We start from the raw sequence: 21,739 nt of genomic DNA on the forward strand, positions 1-21,739 counted from the left end.
GGAATGGGAGGAGGTTTTTGGGTGTAGCCGTTCACACAGCTAGGGGGGCAAGGCCATTAAAAGCTTTAAAAGCAAATAAAACAATTTTAAAATGAATCTTAAAATGTACAAGCAACCATTGTTAAAATGGGTTCAAGCGTCCGTGTCCGATAAGAGGTGGGCAGCAGCATTTTGGACAATCTGAAGCTAAGAGATCCAAGCATCACTTATTCCTGCATGAGACTGTTACATTAATCCAGCCGAGTCGTAACAAAGGTGTAGGGGTACTGTTTCAAAATGCCTCTGATTTACTTTTGCCATCTGATCTTATGTGGTTGTCTAACTTTAGTTCAGCATCCACTTTGACCCCAAGGTTAGTAACAGTTGGCTTAATGTACTCAGCCAACATCAGTGGACCTCACTGGAGCTTCAAAAAGCATCACCTCAATCTTTTTTCAGTAAACAGATTGCATACAGCCAGGCTTTTATGTCATCCAGACAAGAGAACAGTGTGATCAGAGAGCTTGAGTCTGTTTTCTTAAGTGGGAAATATATTTGAGTGTCATTCACATGACAGTGAAAACATATCCCATACTTTATGAAAATAGAGCCAAGAGGGAGCAGGTAAAGTGTGAACAGGAGGGGGTCCAAAACCGAGCCTTGTGGAATCCCACATCGGAGAGGGGCAGGGGAGGACACATGGTCACCAAAACAGATGCAGAATGTACACTCAGTTTAATAAGACCTGAACCAATCTGACGCTGCACCTCTGATGTCCTCTCCACTGCGCAAGATGAGAAAGTAAAACTCCATGATCCACTATATCAAAGGCAGATGACAAGTCTAATGGGCTCGACACACGGGAGGCGACATCGCCTCTCCTCCATTCATTTTCAATGAGACATGCGCAACAAAGCGATAATCGCGGGTCTCTCTCCTACTAAGCGAAACGCGAAAAACGTGCGTGTGAAAGTTTGCACTCGTGCACGTGTCGTGCACGTACGACCCAGCGACGTGATCCCAGAAAGTTGAAACATTTTCAACTTTTCATCGCTGTCGCTCGGACGAGGACCAATCAACGGAGGTTTCATTCACTGACCAATGAGCGGACAGGATGCTCCGTACATCTCCGAGCAAACATGAAGGAGAAGTTGATTATTATTATGTTTTATAGTAAAATCAGAAGTAAGATTTCACATAACTCTAGCAGCACCTTGTGAAACATCATATCTACCACTTTATTACCTCTGAACCGCTTCAATAACCTTAATTCCCTCCAACCTGGCACAGCCAAACAAAACAACGGAAGTTTCGATTTCGCCATGGAACAGAACGCGTGGACGGCTTTGCCGCTGCCGCGGATCGCCTCCCGTGTGACAGGTAATAAAAGCGACAGTGACAAATTTCGCTGATCGCAGTCGTTTGTCGCCTCCCGTGTGTCGAGCCCATAAAAGTATAAGGAGACAACGGTCACCAGAGTGAGTTGCCAAAAAACCTTTAAAAGGGCTGATTATGACCTGTGAAAAGATTTAAAACCAAACTGTAAACCCTCTAAAATATTCTGTTCTTTTAAATTAATTGGCTATAGACCACTTTCTCAAGTACTTTAGAAAGTGATGGCAGTTTATAAATCAGCCTACAGCAGCGCATTTAAAGGTTCCAGGGAACACAGAAGACCGGCAGCTATTCAAAAGGACAAGAACCGAGCACTCTACAGTGAGGAAAACCTCTTTTATTATTCAAGGAGAGATAGCATCAACCTGTTGGCTTTAAACTAATTTCCAGCGGGGGCATTGCCCACCCCAGGCCAGTCCTTGGGGGCACCATTTCACACCAGGATCATGACAGATAGTGAATTATACATAATGTAAACAGTGTTTTTGGCAATCAAATAGAGTGAAAATCCCTTTTTCCTAGGCGACACTGTTTAATTACTGCTTTAACATTCAGAAGCTCAGCGGGTGTCTCCAAATGCTTTTGTCACTTCATGCTTAATCAATTCATTGATCTTGTCATCCAGAATCCTCTTGCATCCCCAATAGCGTTGGGATGCTGTGTGAAGACTTTGTGAGAACAAGAATTACGTTTACTCTGCTGTATCCAGACATACGGTGCTCAGTGAACTTCAGCTTAGAAAAGAGCCACTTGAGCTAAATATGACAGGAAAGTGTTTCAGACTGAGCTGCCTTACTGCATAAAGGGGTGTCATGTGCTGATATAAGAACTATCATTGAAGACAGAGGGTTGAAGAGGACAGTATCACATTAATTAATCCTCCTTTCTTTCACTATTACCTCAGATGCTTCATTAAAAACGGCATTCTTGTAATTATCTCCGGAGGCTTTTTGACTTATTGGGTTGATGAGATTTAATCCTGCAACTGATTAACTGAGCAGTTAATAGGAAGTCAGTGTGGTCCAAGAGATTATGAATTAAATGCAGTGATAATCCTTGAAAACACAACAGTAGATTAGACCTGCAGCTTTGTGTGTGATGATGAATAAAAGTAGCCATTAAAACATGATTATAAATGTGTCCTTCAGGTGGGAAACAGAGCTCTAGCAGAGATGAGATGTCTGACGTGTCCAGCAAATGCCTACCGTGTCGGGACAGCTGCCCCTACTGCCAGGACGACACCCCCTGTCTGGTGCACGAGGACGGGGCTCTGAGGCTCGCCGTCACCTCCTTCCAGGCTCTGTGCATGGTGCTGGACATGGCGAGCATGTTCGTGGTTTACCACTTCAGGAGGAACAAGGTGGGAGGAACATGGTGACCCACGTCTGACCAACCCAGACAGGGAGCTGATAATGAGTTACGTTAAAAACTAAAAGATCTGAGCTCAACCCAAACTATTTAGAGCTATGTATCTTCCCATTAATAATAATAATAATAATAATAGATTTTATTTGTAACGCACTTTACATTTCAGTGAAATCTCAAAGTGCTGCAGTGGGAAATCAGAAACAATGTATGGAATAATTAAAAACAATGAATAAAACAAATAAAAAATACATAAAACCATACAATGCGAAGTTAACACACGGTAAAACAACAGCAATACCAATCAGTTTGGAAAAGCTTGTGTAAATAAAAATGTCTTCAGATGTTTTTTAAAACATTCAACACTCTGAGGTGCTCTCAGTGTTTCAGGGAGTGTGTTCCACAGGCGTGGGGCTGCTGCTTGAAAAGCTCGATCTCCCGTGGTATGGGCTGTTGCAGGAATTGAGAATTTCTAGAGCGAAGATTTCTTGAGGTGATGTGGATAGTACGGAGCTCTTTAAGATAAATAGGAGCATTTCCGTGGATACGCTGATAGGTAAGGAGACCTAGTTTGTATTTAATTCTATGGGGGATTGGTAACCAATGAAGAGACTTCAGTACAGGTGTAATGTGGTCATGTTTGTGACCCCTTGTCACAATTCTGGCAGCACAGTTCCGGATGTGCTGAAGTCTCTGTAGGCATCCACTAGAATAAGTAAAGAATTGCAGTAGTCTAGCCTAGACGAAACAAAGGCATGGGTCATCTTCTCAGCATCTGATCGGGTAAGAAACGGGCGAAGTCTTGCTATGTTTTTTAGATGGAAAAATGATACTTTAGAAAGGTGACAGACATGATTTTCAAGTGATAAATGTTGGTCCAGTTTGATTCCGAGATTAGTGGTAGGTGTAGAAAATGTTATGTTACTACCTAATATGGTAATATGTTTTAGGTTAGAAGATTTGACCTGGTTAGGGTTAGGGTTAGGAGGAAGGGCACCGATGAGCAGTACCTCTGTTTTGCTGCTGTTTAGCTGGAGAAAAATTTCAGACATCCATGCCTTTGTCGCATCCAAGCGTGCACTAAAATAAGTTATAATAGATAATATTTGTAAAGTGTAAACTTTCTGGTCCCACTGCACAGGATCAGTACCTAAAGCAGAATGAAGGATGTCAGGTCAACAGTAGTGGTGAAGCCTTCTGAAGTGGCTCTCAGTCAACCATCCTCTCAGCTAAGTGCAAGAAGCTATTGCAGACCACCAAAAGGTCTAATTACAGATGAAATCTTGATGACAGAATACTAAATTAGCATGAAATATGTGAAGATCAAATAATGAAACGACAATAAATTTAGCTTACCTTCTCAGTGGCCTAGTGGTAGAACTTCCACCCTGGGAGTTGGAGATTGGGGTTAAAATCCCGGTCGAGTCATACCAAAGTCTTTTTAGAATGGGACCTAGTCCATCCCTGTTAGACACTCAACTTTGAGGGGTTGGATTAGGGGTTAAACCACCAAATAGACTTGGAGTGTAGCTCACCGCTCCCCACGAGGGATGGGTCAAATGCAGAGATGTAATTTCACCTGTGTGTGATGATGACTAATGGGACATTAGCTCATCTTCTCCACACTTTTACTACATTTTCATGTATATTAAAGATTTTAGGATGTACATGTGGCAGTACAAAGTAAGGTTAAGGTTAGGGTTTGCAGTTGACAATGCCACTGAAATTTCACTGGAGGATTTATCAGTTCTAAATATGAATATCCAGCCCATCATCGTATAGGTAACATGATGACAGCTTCAACACACCTCGCTGCTTAATGATAGTAATGCATGAAACGTATAACTCCCCGACAGAATTGTTTAAAAAATCATCAGAAAAGTTTCAGAGTGTTTCTGTTTTAACTTAAACTTCTGTTTTCAACTTTAAGACACGTTGTTTGTGACTGTTTACAGAGTAGTGAGAGCACGCAGCGTTCTCCCAGCGGCAGCCAGGTGCCTCTCGTTTGTCTGACTACCTTCATAAACTACTGCTAGGGCAAAGAATTATTCTGTCTGGTGCTTTCAGCGCTGCACAGATGTTACATAAATGTTAAAAATATAGCGTACCGCAACTTTTGTAACGTTTCCGGTGCCACCGGGCAGCCGCAGAAAAATGTCCGCGACACGGACTCCGTTGTTGTCTGGAAGTTATTTGTTTTTCAAGTTAAGAAAAGAGGCGGACGTGTTTCCTAAATCCAGCATCAGTCCAAGCAAGGCAACTTCTTTCTGTTTTTATTCCGTTTTAGTAGCCATTAGCACTGTGCATCGTTGTGTGCATCAGTTATATTCGGTGTACGAGGAAATTATGCAACGACAAAGGTTCCGCCCTACTTGAAATGCAAGCTGCGATTTTAAATGCGTGAATTTTTTAAACGCGTCTTTTTTTTTCTAACTAATTAATCATAATTAACGTGTTAAAGTCCCGGCCCTAATAACATCATACCTTGAACAAGTAAAAACCTGCAGAAGCAGACACATGAACGAATGCCGGAGCCACCTGTTTTCTTTTCTGTTTTTCTTCAAACCTCAAATTGTATTTCAAGAAAATGAAAAGCAAGAAAACGTTTGATAACTTTGTATCTTTTTTTTGTCCGGTTAAGCTCAGATCTTGATGGCTCAGTGTCACTATTACAGATGGTATCTCCATTAGAAAATATAATAATATAACTTTCTGTACTTTTATTTCATTCTAGAAGAAATAATAACCAACATATTTACCATAGCTTCTCCCTTTGAAATCCTGTAGATTTTCAGTAAATGTACATGACTCTCTCTGCCAGTAGCAGGGAAGTAAACACATTCTCTCATCTGTAACGGCCCTCAGGCAGAACTGAGGTGAAACTTTTAGAGGTGAGCTATTTATAGTTCATTTGAGTTGTTGCCTCAGATTCTCCCAGATTTCTTTCTTTACAAGGAAGGTCCCCACAGGCTTTTAGATTATCACAACAGATAAGTCCTCTATGAAGATACGCGGGTAATTACATGCAACCCAGAAAACTTCTGTTTAACTCTCGTGCTCAAGAAAACACGAGGTTTGAAAAAGTGTTTCTGCTGATCTGTTCTCAGCTTTAAATGAGCATTTCTCTGCAACGAAAGGCAAGTTGGATCTCGTTACAGCAGTATGTCGGAAGTGACAGGTTTTACAGAATTTTGTTTTAGATAGAAGTTTACATCAACAGAACAGCAGCAGTATTAAATGAATCAGGTACCTTAAAAACCATCTAAAAATATCAGATTAGTAGTTTTCTCCCTTCATGCACTGAATGCTTTTCCTTTCCTTCTGCCTCTTTGACAGAGCATCCGTACGTCAGGCCTCATCCTGTTGGAAGCCATCTTGTTTGGGGTGTTGCTGCTCTACCTCCCAGTAAGTCAGCCTGCTTGCCCACTGCAACTTAAAATTGCTAGTTCAGATCTCCTGAAGTGGGTTTTTTTGTGAAAAGAATATGCACACTTAACATCTTACCTGTTGTAGATGGTTTTGAACTTTGAACGGTTGCAGCTTGGAGGAAAAAAAACCTAATGCTAGTTTGAGTAGGTCCAATATAAAATGGAACACTTTGAGCTTAAAAAAAAGGAATCCATCAAAAATAAGATGGTCAGGGACGAGGTCCTGCTCCAAGTGGGAGTTTAAGTATCTTATGGCTCGACACACGGGAGGCGACATCTTCTCTCCTCCATTCATTTTCAATGAGACATGCGCAACAAAGCGATAATCGCGGGTCTCCCTCCTACTAAGCGAAACGCGAAAAACGTGTGTGTGAAATTTTGCGCTCGTGCACGTGTCGTGCACAGGCAACCTAGTGACGCGATCCCAGAAAGTTGAAACATTTTCAGCTTTTCATCGCTGTCGCTCGGACGAGGACCAATCAACGGAGGTTTCATTCACTGACCAATGAATGAGCGAACAGGATGCTCCGTACATCTCCGAACAAACATGGAGAAGTTGATTATTATTATGTTTTATATAGTAAAATCACAAGTAAGATTTCACATGACTCTTAGCAGCACCTTGTAAAACATCATATCTACCAATTTATTAACTCTGAACCACGTAAATAACCTTAATTTCCTCCAACCTGACACAGCAAAACATGTCACCATGGAACAGAACGCGTAGACGGCTTTGCCGCGGATCGCCTCCCGTGTGTCAGGTAATAAAAGCGACAGCGACAAATTTCACTGATCGCGGTCGTTTGTCGCCTCCCGTGTGTCGAGTCCATAAGGTTCTTGTTCACGAGTGAGGGTAAGATGGCGCGCAAGATCGATATGCAAATTGGTGCTGCGTCTGCAGTGATGCGAGTGTTGCACCGGTTTGTCATGGTGAAGAGAGAGCTGAGCCGGAAGGTGAAGCTCTTGATTTACCGGTCGTTCTATGTTCCTGCTCTCACCTATGGTCACGAGCTTTGGGTAATGACCGAAAGAACGAATCGCTGATACAAGCGGTCGAAATGAGTTTTCTCCACAGGGTGGCTGGGCTCTCCCTTAGAGATAGGGTGAGAAGCTCGGTCATTCGGGAGGGGCTCGGAGTAGACCTGCTGCTCCTCCACATCGAGAGGAGCCAGTTGAGGTGGCTCAGGCCTCTGGTCAGGATGCCTCCTGAACACCTCCCTGGTGAGGTTTTCCGGGCACGTCCAACCGAGAGGAGACCTAAGGTAGACCCAGGACACGGTGGAGGGACTATGTCTCTCACCTGGCAAGGGAACGCCTTGGGATTCCCCCAGACGAGCTGGCCCAAGTGGCTGGGGAGAGGGAAGTCTGGGCCTCTCGTCTTAGGCAACTGCCCCCACGACCTGACTCTGGATAAACGGATGAAAATGGATGGATGGATAGAAGATATTTGATCAGTCAGATGGATCACATTTCAACATCTACACAACAGTTTTCAACCATAAATATGGTCAAATCTAAGGCTTATTTTTTTCACATCCCGAGTATAAAACACAGAAGTGGGAGGAAGGGATGTGTTTACATGATAATATTCCTTCATTTATACATCACGCAGCACATTCCCATTTTAACAAGGCAATGATGGCATTCAGTCTGTTGCCACAGTTTGCTGTTATGGTGTCTCACTTGTGATCACTGTCAGGACAATAACGGAGACCAAGACACTACAGCTGGTGTGCAAGCATGCTGGGAATGTGTCATAGTCTTTGTGCATGTGTGTGTGCCTCTGCCAGCCTTTGTGTTGACAAAGTAGGAGGGTGCCATTGCACGGTGTGTGTTTACACAGCCCACATTCCACCTGGAGAGCTGAATCAGCGGGCCATCTTTAGAAGGCAAGCAGATGGAGGGAGCCTGTGTGTCATGTGATGGGAAGACATGATGAAAACAGGGAATTCACTCCCTGTGGTTGAGGAGTTGCCTCTCTCTGCAAACATAAAGCTCAGAGGGAGAATGTGAACCTTTCTTACCCCCAAATTCCACTATCTCCGCTCCTCTCTGCTCCGACACGAACGCCGGAGCAAAATCGGTCCCGTTCTAGTCAATCAGAGCAATTCCACTACTGCGGCCGTGCTCCGGCAGTGCGGCGCCGTGCGCCGCCCTCTGTTCCGGCGTCCGGCAAAAATAGAATCGATCCTATTTTCGCCGGATGCCGTAGCACCTCCGCAGTAAATTGACAGAAATCACAACCGCCCAACAGGAAAGGGAGCAAGCACAATTTCCGTTTTTCACAATAAATCGATAAACAAAAGGCGTTTTTTGTTTCATATGCACAGGTTTAACAACTTTTAACAACTATCAATGGCGGCTGAAGTTTAAATGCACAAAAGTAAGCCATAAATACAGTTTCTACTATCAAAGTAGTCACACTTTGTTGATCCAAACATTGCTGATCTCTCAACACAAATGATGGGCAGATTAAACAGTTCATGCCGATGCTTCTCCCACACAACGGGCGTCTGGATCTAACTTCCGTGTTTATTGCTCGGACTGTATCGCAAGATCTCGAAAATCCCGCGCATGCTTGTTTGCCCCCCTCAGGTCTCCGCACCGGAGCGGAGCCGTTGTAGAGCGGGTACCAAGAAAAATTGAGTTCGGATGCAAGCGGCTGCGGAAGGCGGGGGCGGACCGGAGCGGAGGTAGTGGAATTTGGGGGTTAGACAAAAATTTGTCTTTGGAAAAGAACGAGGTGGTGGCTTCTCTCCAAATAAAGATATTTTCCACTGCTGCTGGCTTCTTCAGGCTAAAGAAGCCAGCAGCCGTCGGCTAAACATAGCGTCAACAGGTAACAAAACCGTTTCTGTGTTTTAAAAAAGAACGACAACATGGAATTAGAACGACACAGCAAGAACACACCTAAGAGGTTCTTAGAAATGTTTCTTTACAGGTGCAGCAGCTGGTTGCTGTTTTTATGTTGGTTTCCTAGTTGTTTTTATTTTACTCTCTTATTTACTTGTTTGTCCTCTATCAACCCTCTTTATTCCATCTTGGTTCAGCATTTACATGCTGATGTGGTGATACATAACCCAAACCAATATTACAAAAACATAAATTTTTATTCAAGGGGAACCTCGTACACATTAAGGCTCCTCTTGATAGAGCAAATCTGTTCAGCACATTCTGACAGACAGACCACCATTCGTCTGTCATGTTGCTGTACAGGACATTTTTAGTTTTTCTTTTTAAAAATAAATAGTATTGCATTTAAAGAGCAATACTTTCACATTATCATTTTCCCACACTTTCTGTATACCTGTATTTTATTGTTTTTCAATAAAGAATGACAAATGATTTAAGTTCATGGTTTTTTTAGCACACAAATATCTATCTGTAAAAAATATATACGAATACCTACAAAGCTAATGTTTACATAACAAGTATGATTGGGTTTTGCAATACGGCAGCCTCTAAGGTTTATTTTAGTCAGATTTTTAAACCAAGAAAAGTTAGTACAGAACACATTTCTATTGGCTGCTACGAAACTGTTGTACTTAAAATGGGCCTGTTGTAGAAATAGCTTGGCATGAATGATTCTTCCCTCCTTTTTTTTTCCTTAACCAAAGAAATTCCAGTAATTGAGCAAAAAAAATTTTTTTACATCACAATTTATAAAATAAGAGGACACAAAATTTTGGTACATTAAAAAAAACTTTAAATAATAAAAGGGGCCCAGAGAGCTGCAGAGTGAGTGGCACATTGGGTTGTGAAGGAAGAACAGAGTTGTCAACAGTGTTATGGCTATAAATAAATTATATCAACAACACATTAGCTATAACAGTCAGGGATATGTTTAACCTGTTTGCATGAAAATAAATCTGTCCAAAAGGCAAAATTCAAAAGCAGCGAGACTCCCACCTGGAAGTCTTTCACTGCTTTTGGAGCTGGCCTTTAAGACAAATGGGCAATATTAGTTAAAAATATGGAGAAAAAAAATAACAGGTTTGGCCTAGCTGTTTAACCCTTTGATGCATGAATTATGAAATCTTCAACCATGATTTTTGTAACAATTATTTTCATTCGTCTTTAGGTGTGAATGAAACAAATTTCAACAAAATTTTTTTGTAAAATTTTATAATTTACAAATAATTTATTACATGTCAACCTCAGTGGACAGTGTGCATTCTGAGCATGAAATATGTTGGCTTGGCTTACTGAAGTCCAAATGGAGGGGCTCAAATGCAATAACGTCTTCAACAGCTGTGCTTAATAGCAATAACAAATAAATAACAATTTTGAGTACCTGTCCACTGTAGTGACCATTATGCATCAAAGGGTTAAAATCCAAAACCATACATGAAGTGGTCATGACAGGTACTTGGTACTTACACTTGCTGCGTTGTGTAGCCGATGTTGAAGACACAGGCTGCCATGGTGACCTTTTAACAGATCTAAGATAAAAATGTAATAAAAGAATGAAACTTAAAACACCCAGACCTCATTTCATGATTGCCAATCAGCTACGGCTGATTTTTTGTTTGGATCACAGTGAGTTACACAAATTCTAATATATTTTTATTTCTATTATGCATACATACTTTTTAATTATTATTTTCACATGACTGTTATCAGGCTCTCTTGTTCTGGTTCTCCTGATAATTCTGTTTCTTTCAGTAAGTTATCTTGTGCTTACTTCATCTGTATAATGTCTCTTTACTTTTGGTAAATTGTACTGAGTCCAGAATAAAGGCTACTTGGCTTTACAAGATACAAACAAGTATTAAGTTTTAGAACTATATGAAATGTATTCAGCCTGCTAATTTATCTCAAATACTAATAACTACCGTATTTTCCGGACTATAAGTCGCACTTTTTTTCATAGTCTGGCCGGTCCTGTGACTTATACTCCGGAGCGATATATATACCAAAATATGTAGGCTATACCGCGCTGCTGCGGGATGGCTCCGGACCAGGAATGAGCTCCCCTGCCCCGCTGGGAATAAAAAACACACAGCCATCCCCTGCTGGAGCCTGTTGCGCGCCATTGCGCACCTGATCCAGCCCAGGTTTCAGCTCCTCTGCACTGCCATCACCTGCTGCAGCCTATGGCGCGCTGCTGCGGGCCGGCTCCGACCCAGGAATGAGCTCCCCTGTCCTGCTGGGAGGGTTTCAAACAACACCATCCTCTGCTGGAGACTGTGGCGCGCTGCTGCGCCCGCATCGTTTATTCTGTTATTGTTACTGGTACTTGTCTTGCAATGTGAAATGCTTGGTCTCAGATTTTGTAAGCAAAATAATAAAATTTCCCCTCAAAATGCGACATATATGTTTTTTCTTCTTCATTATACATTTTATGGCTGGTGCGACTTATACTCTGGAGTGACTTATGTTCCGGAAAATACGGTACGTTAAAAATATTGAAAACTTGCTCAAAGGAAAATATATTTTCATTAAGGAAATCACTTATAAACTTACCGATTTAATACTTTTTTATTCACAGAAAGATAGTTTTCATGAAAAAGTGCCGCAAACTTCCACACAAACTCCATGTGAGCTTCAGGCCGCTGTTGTTCCACAGAGTTAGCTCCGGTTGTAGCTAGGTAGCTACCTCCATTAGCTTAGCTCCCACCTCCGCGTTAGCTTTGGGTTAGCTTGTAGCTACATCGCTTCAGTTCGACCGGGTGTCTTTATTTGATCCCAGCCTTACAGCCCCACTCTCAGCTCCACCTCTCTTCCCTTTTTGTGGAATTGTCTGGGCTTGACGGAACCTGTGACACGGTCAAAATGGCGGTGGTGGCCACCTCCCATTTTACTTCAAAAACGTAATGTTGGAGCCTATAGAGCTCCGGACCCCACGTGACTCTCAGTTAGTAGACGCCATTTTGGCAGGAAAAAAAGGTAAACAAACACGGATGTAACCATGAACATGAACGGGATCCGCTTGGATTTTACTTCGTCGGAGTTTACTTCACACTTTAAAACCGAAGAAATCGTTTTATATAGTCAGAAATGAAATAGACTAAACATCTCCGACCCTTACCGTGCCCCTGGGATACTTTTTAAAAACGCCAGAAGCTGTCGGAGCGGACTACACCGGACCTGGCCGGGGAACCCCTTGGGATTCCCTCGGCCGGAGGAGCTGGGGAGAGGTCTGGGACTCTCGACGCTACTGCCCGCTCCGACGCCAGAAGCTGTCGGAGCGGACTTCTTACTGGACCTGGCCGGGGAACCCCTTGGGATTTACCCGGAGGAGCTGGCTCCGGCGGCTGGGGAGAGGGAAGTCAGGGCCTCTCGACTTAGGCTACTGCCCCCGCAACCCGACTCCGGATAAGCGGATGAAAATGGATGGATGGACAAATAACAGATTTACACGTAAGTAGTTTTAACAGAGTGCTGTGCTGTTTGAATGTATAAACTGAACGCCAAGAGAAATCACTAGTTTGATTTTTTTTTCATGAATAAAATAAATGTGTCAGGTAGGAGCGTCTCAGGATCTGTCTGAGATCTGTCTCGGTGAGACAGATAATAGCAATCCAAAGTGCTTTTTATGTGTGATCTGACAACTGATCAACCATTGCTTAAAAATGAAATACAGCTTAGCCGGTTAATTGCTGTGATCATAAAACACGGAAACGGCAGCACGCAGAACTCACGAGGCACCGTTTTACGAGATGTTTACTTATTGCTATGAGTAATAAGACAGAAAAAGCCACGCCAAAATAAGTTTAGGAAGCCCACTAAGAATTGTAATAAAAGCATTTAAAATAAACACCATATACAGTTGAGGAAACGGTGCTTTAAGTACCTGATATGAAGTGGTCGCTGCATAAGTGAAATCCTTTACTCTCGGGATCCCACAGTTTAATTTTAGCCCGGTCACTAGCGCGTTTTATTACAATGATCCAACGTATGCGGCGCTCCGGATCTTGGGGAATCCTGTAGATGGCTCATTCCTTTTGTTGTCCGCGTCTGTTCTGCATCCTGGGGCACAACAGGAATCTACCATATTTCCTGTTTGATTGAGTTTTTTGACAATAACAAATAGTCCGGCTGCTGGCTTCTGCCTGCCTAATGGCGCCGTTTCGATTTGAACTGTTGCATGCCGGGAAACGTGACGTCAACTCCCGGAGCTCTATGGGAACTCATTGTCCATATATACATGGTTCGCACCCTTCCAATTCTGAAAGGTGCTAAACAAATGTCATTCACACAAATTTCTATCCCTCTCTATATGAGTGTTGCAGCAAAATTAGTGTGACCAGATGCAGCTTTAACATGTTATGGAGGTATGATGCAAAATTCACCTTTTGCATCTTTTTGTGCTGCCATGTGCGTCTCTGCTGCTTCTATAAACAAACATGAACAAAATTCTATAATGAGCTGCTTTAAAAAGTTCATTATTGTGGCATCATGATGAAGAAAATTTACAAAGCTGGAGGAGCAGCAGCTCTACTCTGAGCCCCTCCTTAATATCAGAGTTCTGTCCAGAGACAGCTTGTTTTCTTTAAATGAGAGAGCCCTGAAGCGGCTCTTCTGGAAGGTAAATAAACTGCCAAGAGTAAAACTAATGAAACCGGTTGATGTGAGAGGGATTCAATTCATTTCAAGTTTATTTATATAGCACCAAATCATGACAAGAGTTGTCTCAAGGCACTTCTCATAATAAACATTCCAATACAGGTCAGTTCAGTAAGTCAATCAGAAAAAAAGTTTCCTATATGAGGAAACCATCAAATTGCACTTTACAGCAATCCTCATACTAAGCAAGCATGTAGCGACAGTGAAGAGGAAAACTCCCTGTTAACAGGAAGAAACCTCAAGAGGATCCTGGCTCAGTATAAGCAGCCATCCACCACGACTCACTGGGGATCGAGAAGACAAGAGCACACACACACACGTATGGACGCATGCGCACTCGCACGCACACACACACACACACACACACACACACACACACACACACACACACACACACACACACACACACACACACACACAACATATATACCAAATAGTGTTTCTATGGTTACATTGTGATTTCTTAGTAAATATTCTATTTTGTGAGAGATAAACTTTATTGTATTTATCCTCGTGAATCTATAATTAAACGGGTAAACTAGTAGTAGCACATTCAATGTCAAAGAAAGTAAATGTTATTATCAGGAGAGGGAGAATGTTTAAGTGGTTAGCAACAGTGTTCAAGGGATTTAGTGCAAATAAACTAATGAGCATGTTTCATATCATCCATCAAGTTTTAATGTACGGAAGGCTGCCACGACGCAACCCTTAGATGGACATATTCCGTGAGCAAGCACCTGGCCATTAAAGTCGAGGGCCAAGGTATCAAGTGGCATTCCATCTGCTGAAGGGTTTGATATAAACCAAATCAGCTAACTTAGCTGTACTAACCGGTTAGCTTCACGGAGATAAACGCAGCTGAATTCCTTAGTGAGAGCGCCTTTACCCACCTGTCGCCGCAGCGACAGACTGCAAGTTGTGTTGAAATCCCTTTGGGGACCATTGTGCAGTTAAAACTCTCGTGGTTTAGAGTTTTGGCTTTAGAAGATCCGTTTTCCACGAGCTCACAGCCATCTTGGCGCCTGAAAAACCGGGAAGAAGGGGGAAGTGACCTCTCCTTTTCTTCCTCTGCCTCTATTCTGTCTTTTAACTTAAGAAAATTCCTAATAGGTTTTCTTTACTGAGCTGGTGAACAACATCTTGATTTGACCTGTGACATTCCTGTCCATAAATGTTGAATATTGATGTCCATCAGGAATTTCTCATCATTAGATGCAAGATGGAAAAGTTTCACTAGATAAACTGCAGAGAGATTTTAACACATGCAATCCAGGGTCCAGTGCCTATTCTTCTGACCATAAAACATGCGATCGATCGACCGACTGACCTGACTAAATCCAAGCCGAAAGATGACCATATGCAGAATTTACTGGATGATTAACCAACGATAGTTAAATCAACCAATGCTCTCCTGTCCATACACGTCATCGTGGATTTTTACCACAGCTTACATCCCATTTGACCAGGTGTTAGTTAAGCTCCGCTGGCGTCCACACTATGATGAGCCCTTGTTGGGCTCTCATGGGAGAAATTATGAGAAGTTCCCGACGGACCTTGCTCAATGCAAACAATGGTTCAGATGTTGATTATGCACACCTAAAACCAGTTGAATCATAAACATTCTTGTCAGAAATTGCATTGTTGGTTGATCTTTATGAAATCAACCCTTCTCACCAAAGATAACGCCAATCCTTAAAATACCCTCCTCTCATGCTCACAGCTGAACATCTATTTCTCTCTTTGCTCTCCTTTTTTTCTGGTTTTTACATCAGCTTCCTTCCTTTTTTCCTTCCCTCTCTCATGTTTTCCTCTCATGACCTCCTCAGCATGTTCCTTTTCTGTCTCTTCTTCGTGACTCAGCCTTAACATAACTTGCTGGCACTGGTTTAATCCTATTTTTTCTCCTTCTCTTCTCTGTGCAGCCACAAGCCTCCTCAGCTGTAGCTGTACCACTCTGGTGCTTTATCCATTTTTAAACAGTCCATCAAGTTCTAGCACAAGCTGTTTTAAAAATACTCCAGCTTATTAATTGATGGAGGAGGCATCAGAGGTTTGATGCAAACCAAGACAACCACCTTCTCTTTTGAATGATATAAAATTGTGGTATTTCATTGTCATCCCCTAGGATGATGTCCTGAAGAGAGGATGGTGTGTTTAACCACTTGTGTGTCTGCGTGGTAGTTTGTGACTGTGATAAATGGAGAATTAGTTATTTTCTAGGTGACTCTGATGAATACATTGAGAGGACAGATAGTTGCCTTGTCTGGAATTACGGTTGTAATTAATGTGTTTAAGGGGAGAAAGGCAGACTCTATCACATGAGGTGGATAAATAGAAAATTAAACTCTTTTATAATAGCAAAACAATTGTATGCTGCTGTTTAGCAGGTAACCCCTGTAGTGGCAGGCCAGGACACTAGGGGTGCTAGAGAGAGTGCATACACTGTATTAGAAGAAGAGTAATAAACAGGACACAGGTTTAGCATTGATGGAAATATGGAAGCCCATTCCCGCCACTCAGATAAAATAAAAAAAAATTATTATCTCATAATTATGACTTAGCTATCTAATAATAATGAGATACTATCTCATTATTATGACTTAGTATCTCATAATTATGAGATACTATCTCATTATTATGACTTAGCTATCTCATTATTATGAGATACTATCTCATTATTATGACTTAACTATCTCATAATAATGAGATACTATCTCATTATTTTGACTTAACTATCTCATAATAATGAGATACTATCTCATTATTATGACTTAGCTATCTCATAATTATGACTTAGCTATCTCATTATTATGAGATAACATCTCATTATTATGACTTGATTATCTCATTATTTTGAGATAGGATCTCATTATTATGACTTAGGATCTCATAATTATGACTTAGGATCTCATTATTATGACTTAGTTTCTCATAATTATGACTTAGCTATCTCATTATTATGAGATACTATCTCATAATTATGACTTAGCTATCTCATTATTATGAGATAGCTAAGTCATAATTATGAGATAATAATTTTTTTTTTAAATCTGAGTGGCGGGAATGGGCTTCCATATGGAAAGGATGGCAGAGAAATGGGTTTTTTTTCTTTTAGTTTCTTCTGGTTCAGGTTCTATATAAGTGTTTGAATGTTTTTGTTATTTGTTTAAATGTAATAAAATTTCTATTAATTGATAACTCTTTTTTGATCATTAACAGTTTTATGATTCAGTTTTTAACAAGTAACAACATAGTAAATAAATGGTAAGGGAACACTGTAAGGAATAAAATTAAAGATAAAAGTAAAATATATACAGTAAACTTGGAAAGCAGGGAGTCTTTGGTGGTGTTGCTAAATCTACTAAACATGGATCGAGGTGGATGGAGTGCAGGAACCGAGATCCGTGGCTGAACGTTTCTGGTTGGCAAGTGGAACATCAGACAGAGTGGTCTGCAGAGGGTGCTTCTGGATGCCTCATCTCACTGACCACTGCATCGTCCATCAAAAGGGTTTGCTGGGCTGGCTCACTCGACGGCTGTCACATCACTAACATTCAGATATATGCAAAAAAGGAGATCATGAGTATAATACTTGTAACTCTAGCAGATAACAGGACTAAATGATTTTTAAACCTTAAATACAAAGGCCGGTGACGTTTATTGAGCCGTCGCAGCTCCTCAAAAACCACAAATAAAATGAAACATTGCTGTGGATCCATTTTCAATGTCGCTACTAGCTTGTTAGCCTGTTTGCCGCCGTCATGGTAGCTAGGCAACTTGACCTGGGGGCGGGAATAAAAACGAGGCTAGTACTGTCCGAATTCAGAGCCGCTGACTTCCGGTTTTAGCGGTCTTGCAAGGACCTGGCCTTGCTAGACCGGCGAGGACCCGTACTCACAAGCATCCTTCCTCTGGATTTGGACACAGCCACAGACCTTTTTCACACTTCCTAGATTTTTTACAGGAAGTACATACCCATTTGCAAAAACCAATATCCGGCAACAATGGCGCAATCTAGAAGCAGAAGTTATTGCGGCATACCAGGCGGTTATTCTTATGCTCAGAAGCAGCCCTACCCCCATTTCCATTCGTTTCCAGGAGCAATTGATGTTAGACAAAAGTGGGCAAGCGCGATCTAGCATGAGAAGGGGCTTAAGTCTTTTTATTAGAAGAGGCAGTACTTATGCACAGACTGCAGTTAGACCCAAATCTCTACCTGATGAAGACAATAACACAAGTGCGAAATGAAGTGAAAAAGCAGCAGCTGTCATGTTCTGGTGAAGTCTCCTGGCCCAGGACATACGGAATCAATACAGGAGGCAAAAACTGAAGAAATAATATTCATTTTAAGAAAAGGGGAACTAAGGGAGCGCCGTCAAAAGGAGTAGAGGAGGGTCCGTTCAGTCTAGTGACGAGGCGGTGGGTTTGGAAGGCGGATGTGGTGTTGGCGGGAGGTTGTCAGGTATGAGGTGTAGGTCAGGCTCGAAAGTCCTTCCAGGAGGGGAGAAGAGAGTGCCAGGTGAGTGATGGAGAGCGGGTCGGTCTGGCTCAGCATGGGGAGACGTGGTCCAGAGATGAGGTCCGTAGGTTTATGGCTGGAGGGATGGACGTGGCGAGTGTTCCTGGAGACAAAAAGGGGAATTACCAACTCGAGGAACAAGAGACAAGCACAAAAGGTTCAAAGCTTGAGAGGCTGGCATGTGATCTCATGCAGGTGTGTGCAATACCCAAACTGAGTAATCATCCAGCAAGGTGACGTTGTCTCCCTGCTCCTTTTAAGCCCAGACCGGTTGATGGGGAATCAGCTGCAGCTGCCCGCTCCTCGGCACCACCCACTTGCAATTAAGCACTCACACCTGGGTTAAGGAGGAACCACTCACCTCAGACCATGACAGCAGCTGTTGATCAGATGGAAAAAGCCAAGTTAAAAAGAACCCGGACTATTAAAGTATCTTATTCCAGTTTTGGTTCTTTTTAAAACACAGGAAAGGTTTTTCTATACCTTGCTAACGTTTCGTTTGCCGACTGCAAAACATCCTCAGAGCTGACGCTGTTGGTTCCTAGTCCGTATATCCGCGGGCAGCAGAGGACGTTGTTGCCCTCTGTTGCCCGCTCTCCCCTTTTCGATGATGCAGTCCCATGCGCGATCCAATGTGTAGACCCCATCGTCTCTGGTCATGGTCTCACATCCACGTCTCCTTATCTCTATAGCTTCTGTTATCCATCTTTTGTATTCCTGTTGTTCGGTGTTTATGATCCTTGTGTTGTCCCAGTCCATTACATGGTTTTCTCTTGTGCAGTGATCTGTTACGGCTGACTTCTTTATTGTGCTTTCTGCTTCTTGTTTTGCTGCTCTTGTGTGTTTTCAACTTGTTTCTTTCTCGCACTCCTTTCTATGTTCTATTGTTCGTGTGTTGAGTTGGCGTCCGGTTTCTCCTATGTATGTTTTATTGCAGAGTTTGCATGGGATTTCGTTAATGACTCCACATTTAAGTCCCGCTGGTATTTTGTCGTTTGGGTGCATTCGTCTGTTTCTAACTATTGTGTATGGTTTTGTTGGTGTGTTTATGTTGTGTTTTTTCATTGTTGCTCTTATTTTTTCTGTTATGCCTTTGATGTATGGTAAGGTTATCACTGGTTTTGGTTCTTGTCTTTCTGGGTTTCTGGTTCTTTGCTTCGGTTGTTCTTTTCTTTCTGTTACTGTTTGTTGTTTTCTTTTGTTTATCCATGTCGGGTATCCGCAGGTCTTTAAAGCGTGTTGTATGTGTTTGCCCTCTTGTTTGCGGTCTCTTTCTTCTGTTACCATGGTTGCTCGGTGATATAATGTTCTGATTAATGACATTTTGTGTATGGTGGGGTGTTCTGATGTCCATAATAAATATTGGTCTGTGTGTGTTGGTTTTCTATATGTGTTTATGTTTTGGGTCCCGTCGGTCTGCACCCCCTGCCCCTCAGAGCTCCGTGAAGTAGGAAACTGAGTGCTGACCAGAACTAACCAATGGAGTTAAACGACCACTTTTTTTATTCAAATTTAAGGAATACCTCGGCTGATGCAGTTGAGGAACTTTTCACGGGCAAGTAAGTCTTTAAAATATAAATATATGACAACACAACATGACATGAGAATAATACATGTAAAACAACATGTTTTAGCTCTGTTTGTCAGCTACAGAAGCACATTTATTAATAAAAAACGTGAAGTTGCCATCTTAAAAAAACGGACCCAGAGACTATTTGTGTGATATGCTTGTCAGCCACTAGATGGTGCCATCAGATAAGAAATACTCCGGAAAGAGAAATGCGTATTAAAAAGAGACAAATGCGTAATAAAATGTTCATAAAACTATGTTTATTATATGTTATCACAGAACCACATCATAACAAATCTGAATGTTCTTCACCATACAGTGAAATAACATTGCCAACATGATTCCATTATTTTCAGATACTCCGTACATCACATGCTGTGCACCAAAACTTTGAAGCAGTTTGCCTCAGTTACCCTGTTCTTTGGGCAGCGCTTGTAAGCCTCCATGACCGGGTTAGTGCAGGGCTTCCAAATAGGGACCAGGTGAAGTCAAAGACAGTAGCTCCATTATAAAAATCACAAGTTCAGTGGACCGTGTATCTCTTCACCTTACTGTGATAGTGAACATAAATATATATAAATTACTACATTTAAAAGTTTTTAGGTCTTACAGATATGCATCGTATCAGCCATTTACCTGGTGGCTGGCTAGGGAGAAGAATACGCAGAGTCCTCCCATCGACGCAGCAGATGTTGTTCATGTAGACGTAAAAACATCACAAAAATAGGTTTTTACCATCTTAAGAATATCGCCAGAGTCCGACCCATTCTCTCTCGGGCCAATAGGGAGACGCTGATGCATGCTTTTGTAACCAGTAGAATTGATTACTGCAATGCCCTGCTTTCTGGTCTTCCCAAAAAGAGCATCTCAGGTTTACAACTTTTACAAAACTCAGCAGCACGTGTCCTGATGAAGACCAGGAAGCGGGAGCACATCACTCCGGTTTTAAAATCACTGCACTGGCTCCCCATATGTTTCAGGATTGATTTTAAGGTTCTTTTAATGGTTTTTACGTGTCTTAATGGTCTTGGGCCTTCTTATCTTTCAGAACTGCTTTTACTATATAAACCCTTGCGGTCTCTGCGCTCCTCTGGCAGCCGTCTCCTAGTTATCCCTAAAGTTAAGACTCACACCCACGGCGAGGCGTCCTTCAAGTATTACGGCCCTCGCCTTTGGAACGGGCTGCCGGAGGACCTCAGGTCCGAAGAGAACATCCAGGCTTTTAAGAATAGGCTCAAGACCCACCTTTTTAGCTTAGCTTTTAACTGATCACTATTTATCTATAAATACATATTTATCTCTTTTATTATTTTTATCATTTTATCTACATCTTAGTGTTTTTACATGATTATGTTTTCTTTTACTATCTTTATAATCACTTTTTATCAGTTACTTTTTATCATTATTAGCTTTTATTATTTTATATGTTATATATCTTAAATCCTCCAGTGTTTCCTCTGCGGAGCCCTCTGCCTTGGGGCCGGTGGTCAGGGGCGGCGGCGGCCGGGGCGCTCCCCGGGTAGTGCCCGGGCACTGGTGGGGGTTTCTGCCCTACTCCACTGGGCGTCATGGGCCGGTGTCTTGGCTGCTGCCGTGGATCTGTTGCTGCCAGGGCAGATGGCTCCGCTGATGATGTGTCGTTCATTACCTGACCCATCTGAACTCAGCCTATTGTTTCCTCTGGTGTTCACGAGTGTGTGTGTGTGCGTGTGTGTGTGCGTGTGTGTGTGTGTGCATGGACGAGTGTGCGGGTGATTGTATGTCCACTTTGGAAGTTGGGTGCGGGAGGGGAACTGTAATTTTTAATTGTTTTATACTTGGGGAGGGGGGCTGGGATGGGAATGTGGGATCTATGGGGCCATTTTAATCTGTAAAGCACTTTGAGTTGCATTTTTTGTATGAAAAGTGCTA

At 42.2% G+C, this 21,739-nt stretch overlaps 1 protein-coding gene across 2 annotated transcripts in view; it reads left to right on the forward strand.

Annotated features, from left to right (window-relative positions):
* Positions 1 to 21,739, forward strand: part of LOC107384307 (metabotropic glycine receptor) — a 92,112-nt gene that overhangs the window by 43,780 nt on the left and 26,593 nt on the right. For both annotated transcript variants that reach the window (XM_015957499.3, XM_015957500.3), the window contains exons 4-5: positions 2,523 to 2,734; positions 6,076 to 6,144. In XM_015957499.3, coding sequence (XP_015812985.3) covers positions 2,523 to 2,734; positions 6,076 to 6,144 — 281 coding nt within the window. The remainder of the gene's footprint in view (positions 1 to 2,522; positions 2,735 to 6,075; positions 6,145 to 21,739) is intronic.

This window comes from Nothobranchius furzeri, chromosome 11 (genome assembly GCF_043380555.1).
Source record: "Nothobranchius furzeri strain GRZ-AD chromosome 11, NfurGRZ-RIMD1, whole genome shotgun sequence".
Taxonomy (NCBI): domain Eukaryota; kingdom Metazoa; phylum Chordata; class Actinopteri; order Cyprinodontiformes; family Nothobranchiidae; genus Nothobranchius; species Nothobranchius furzeri.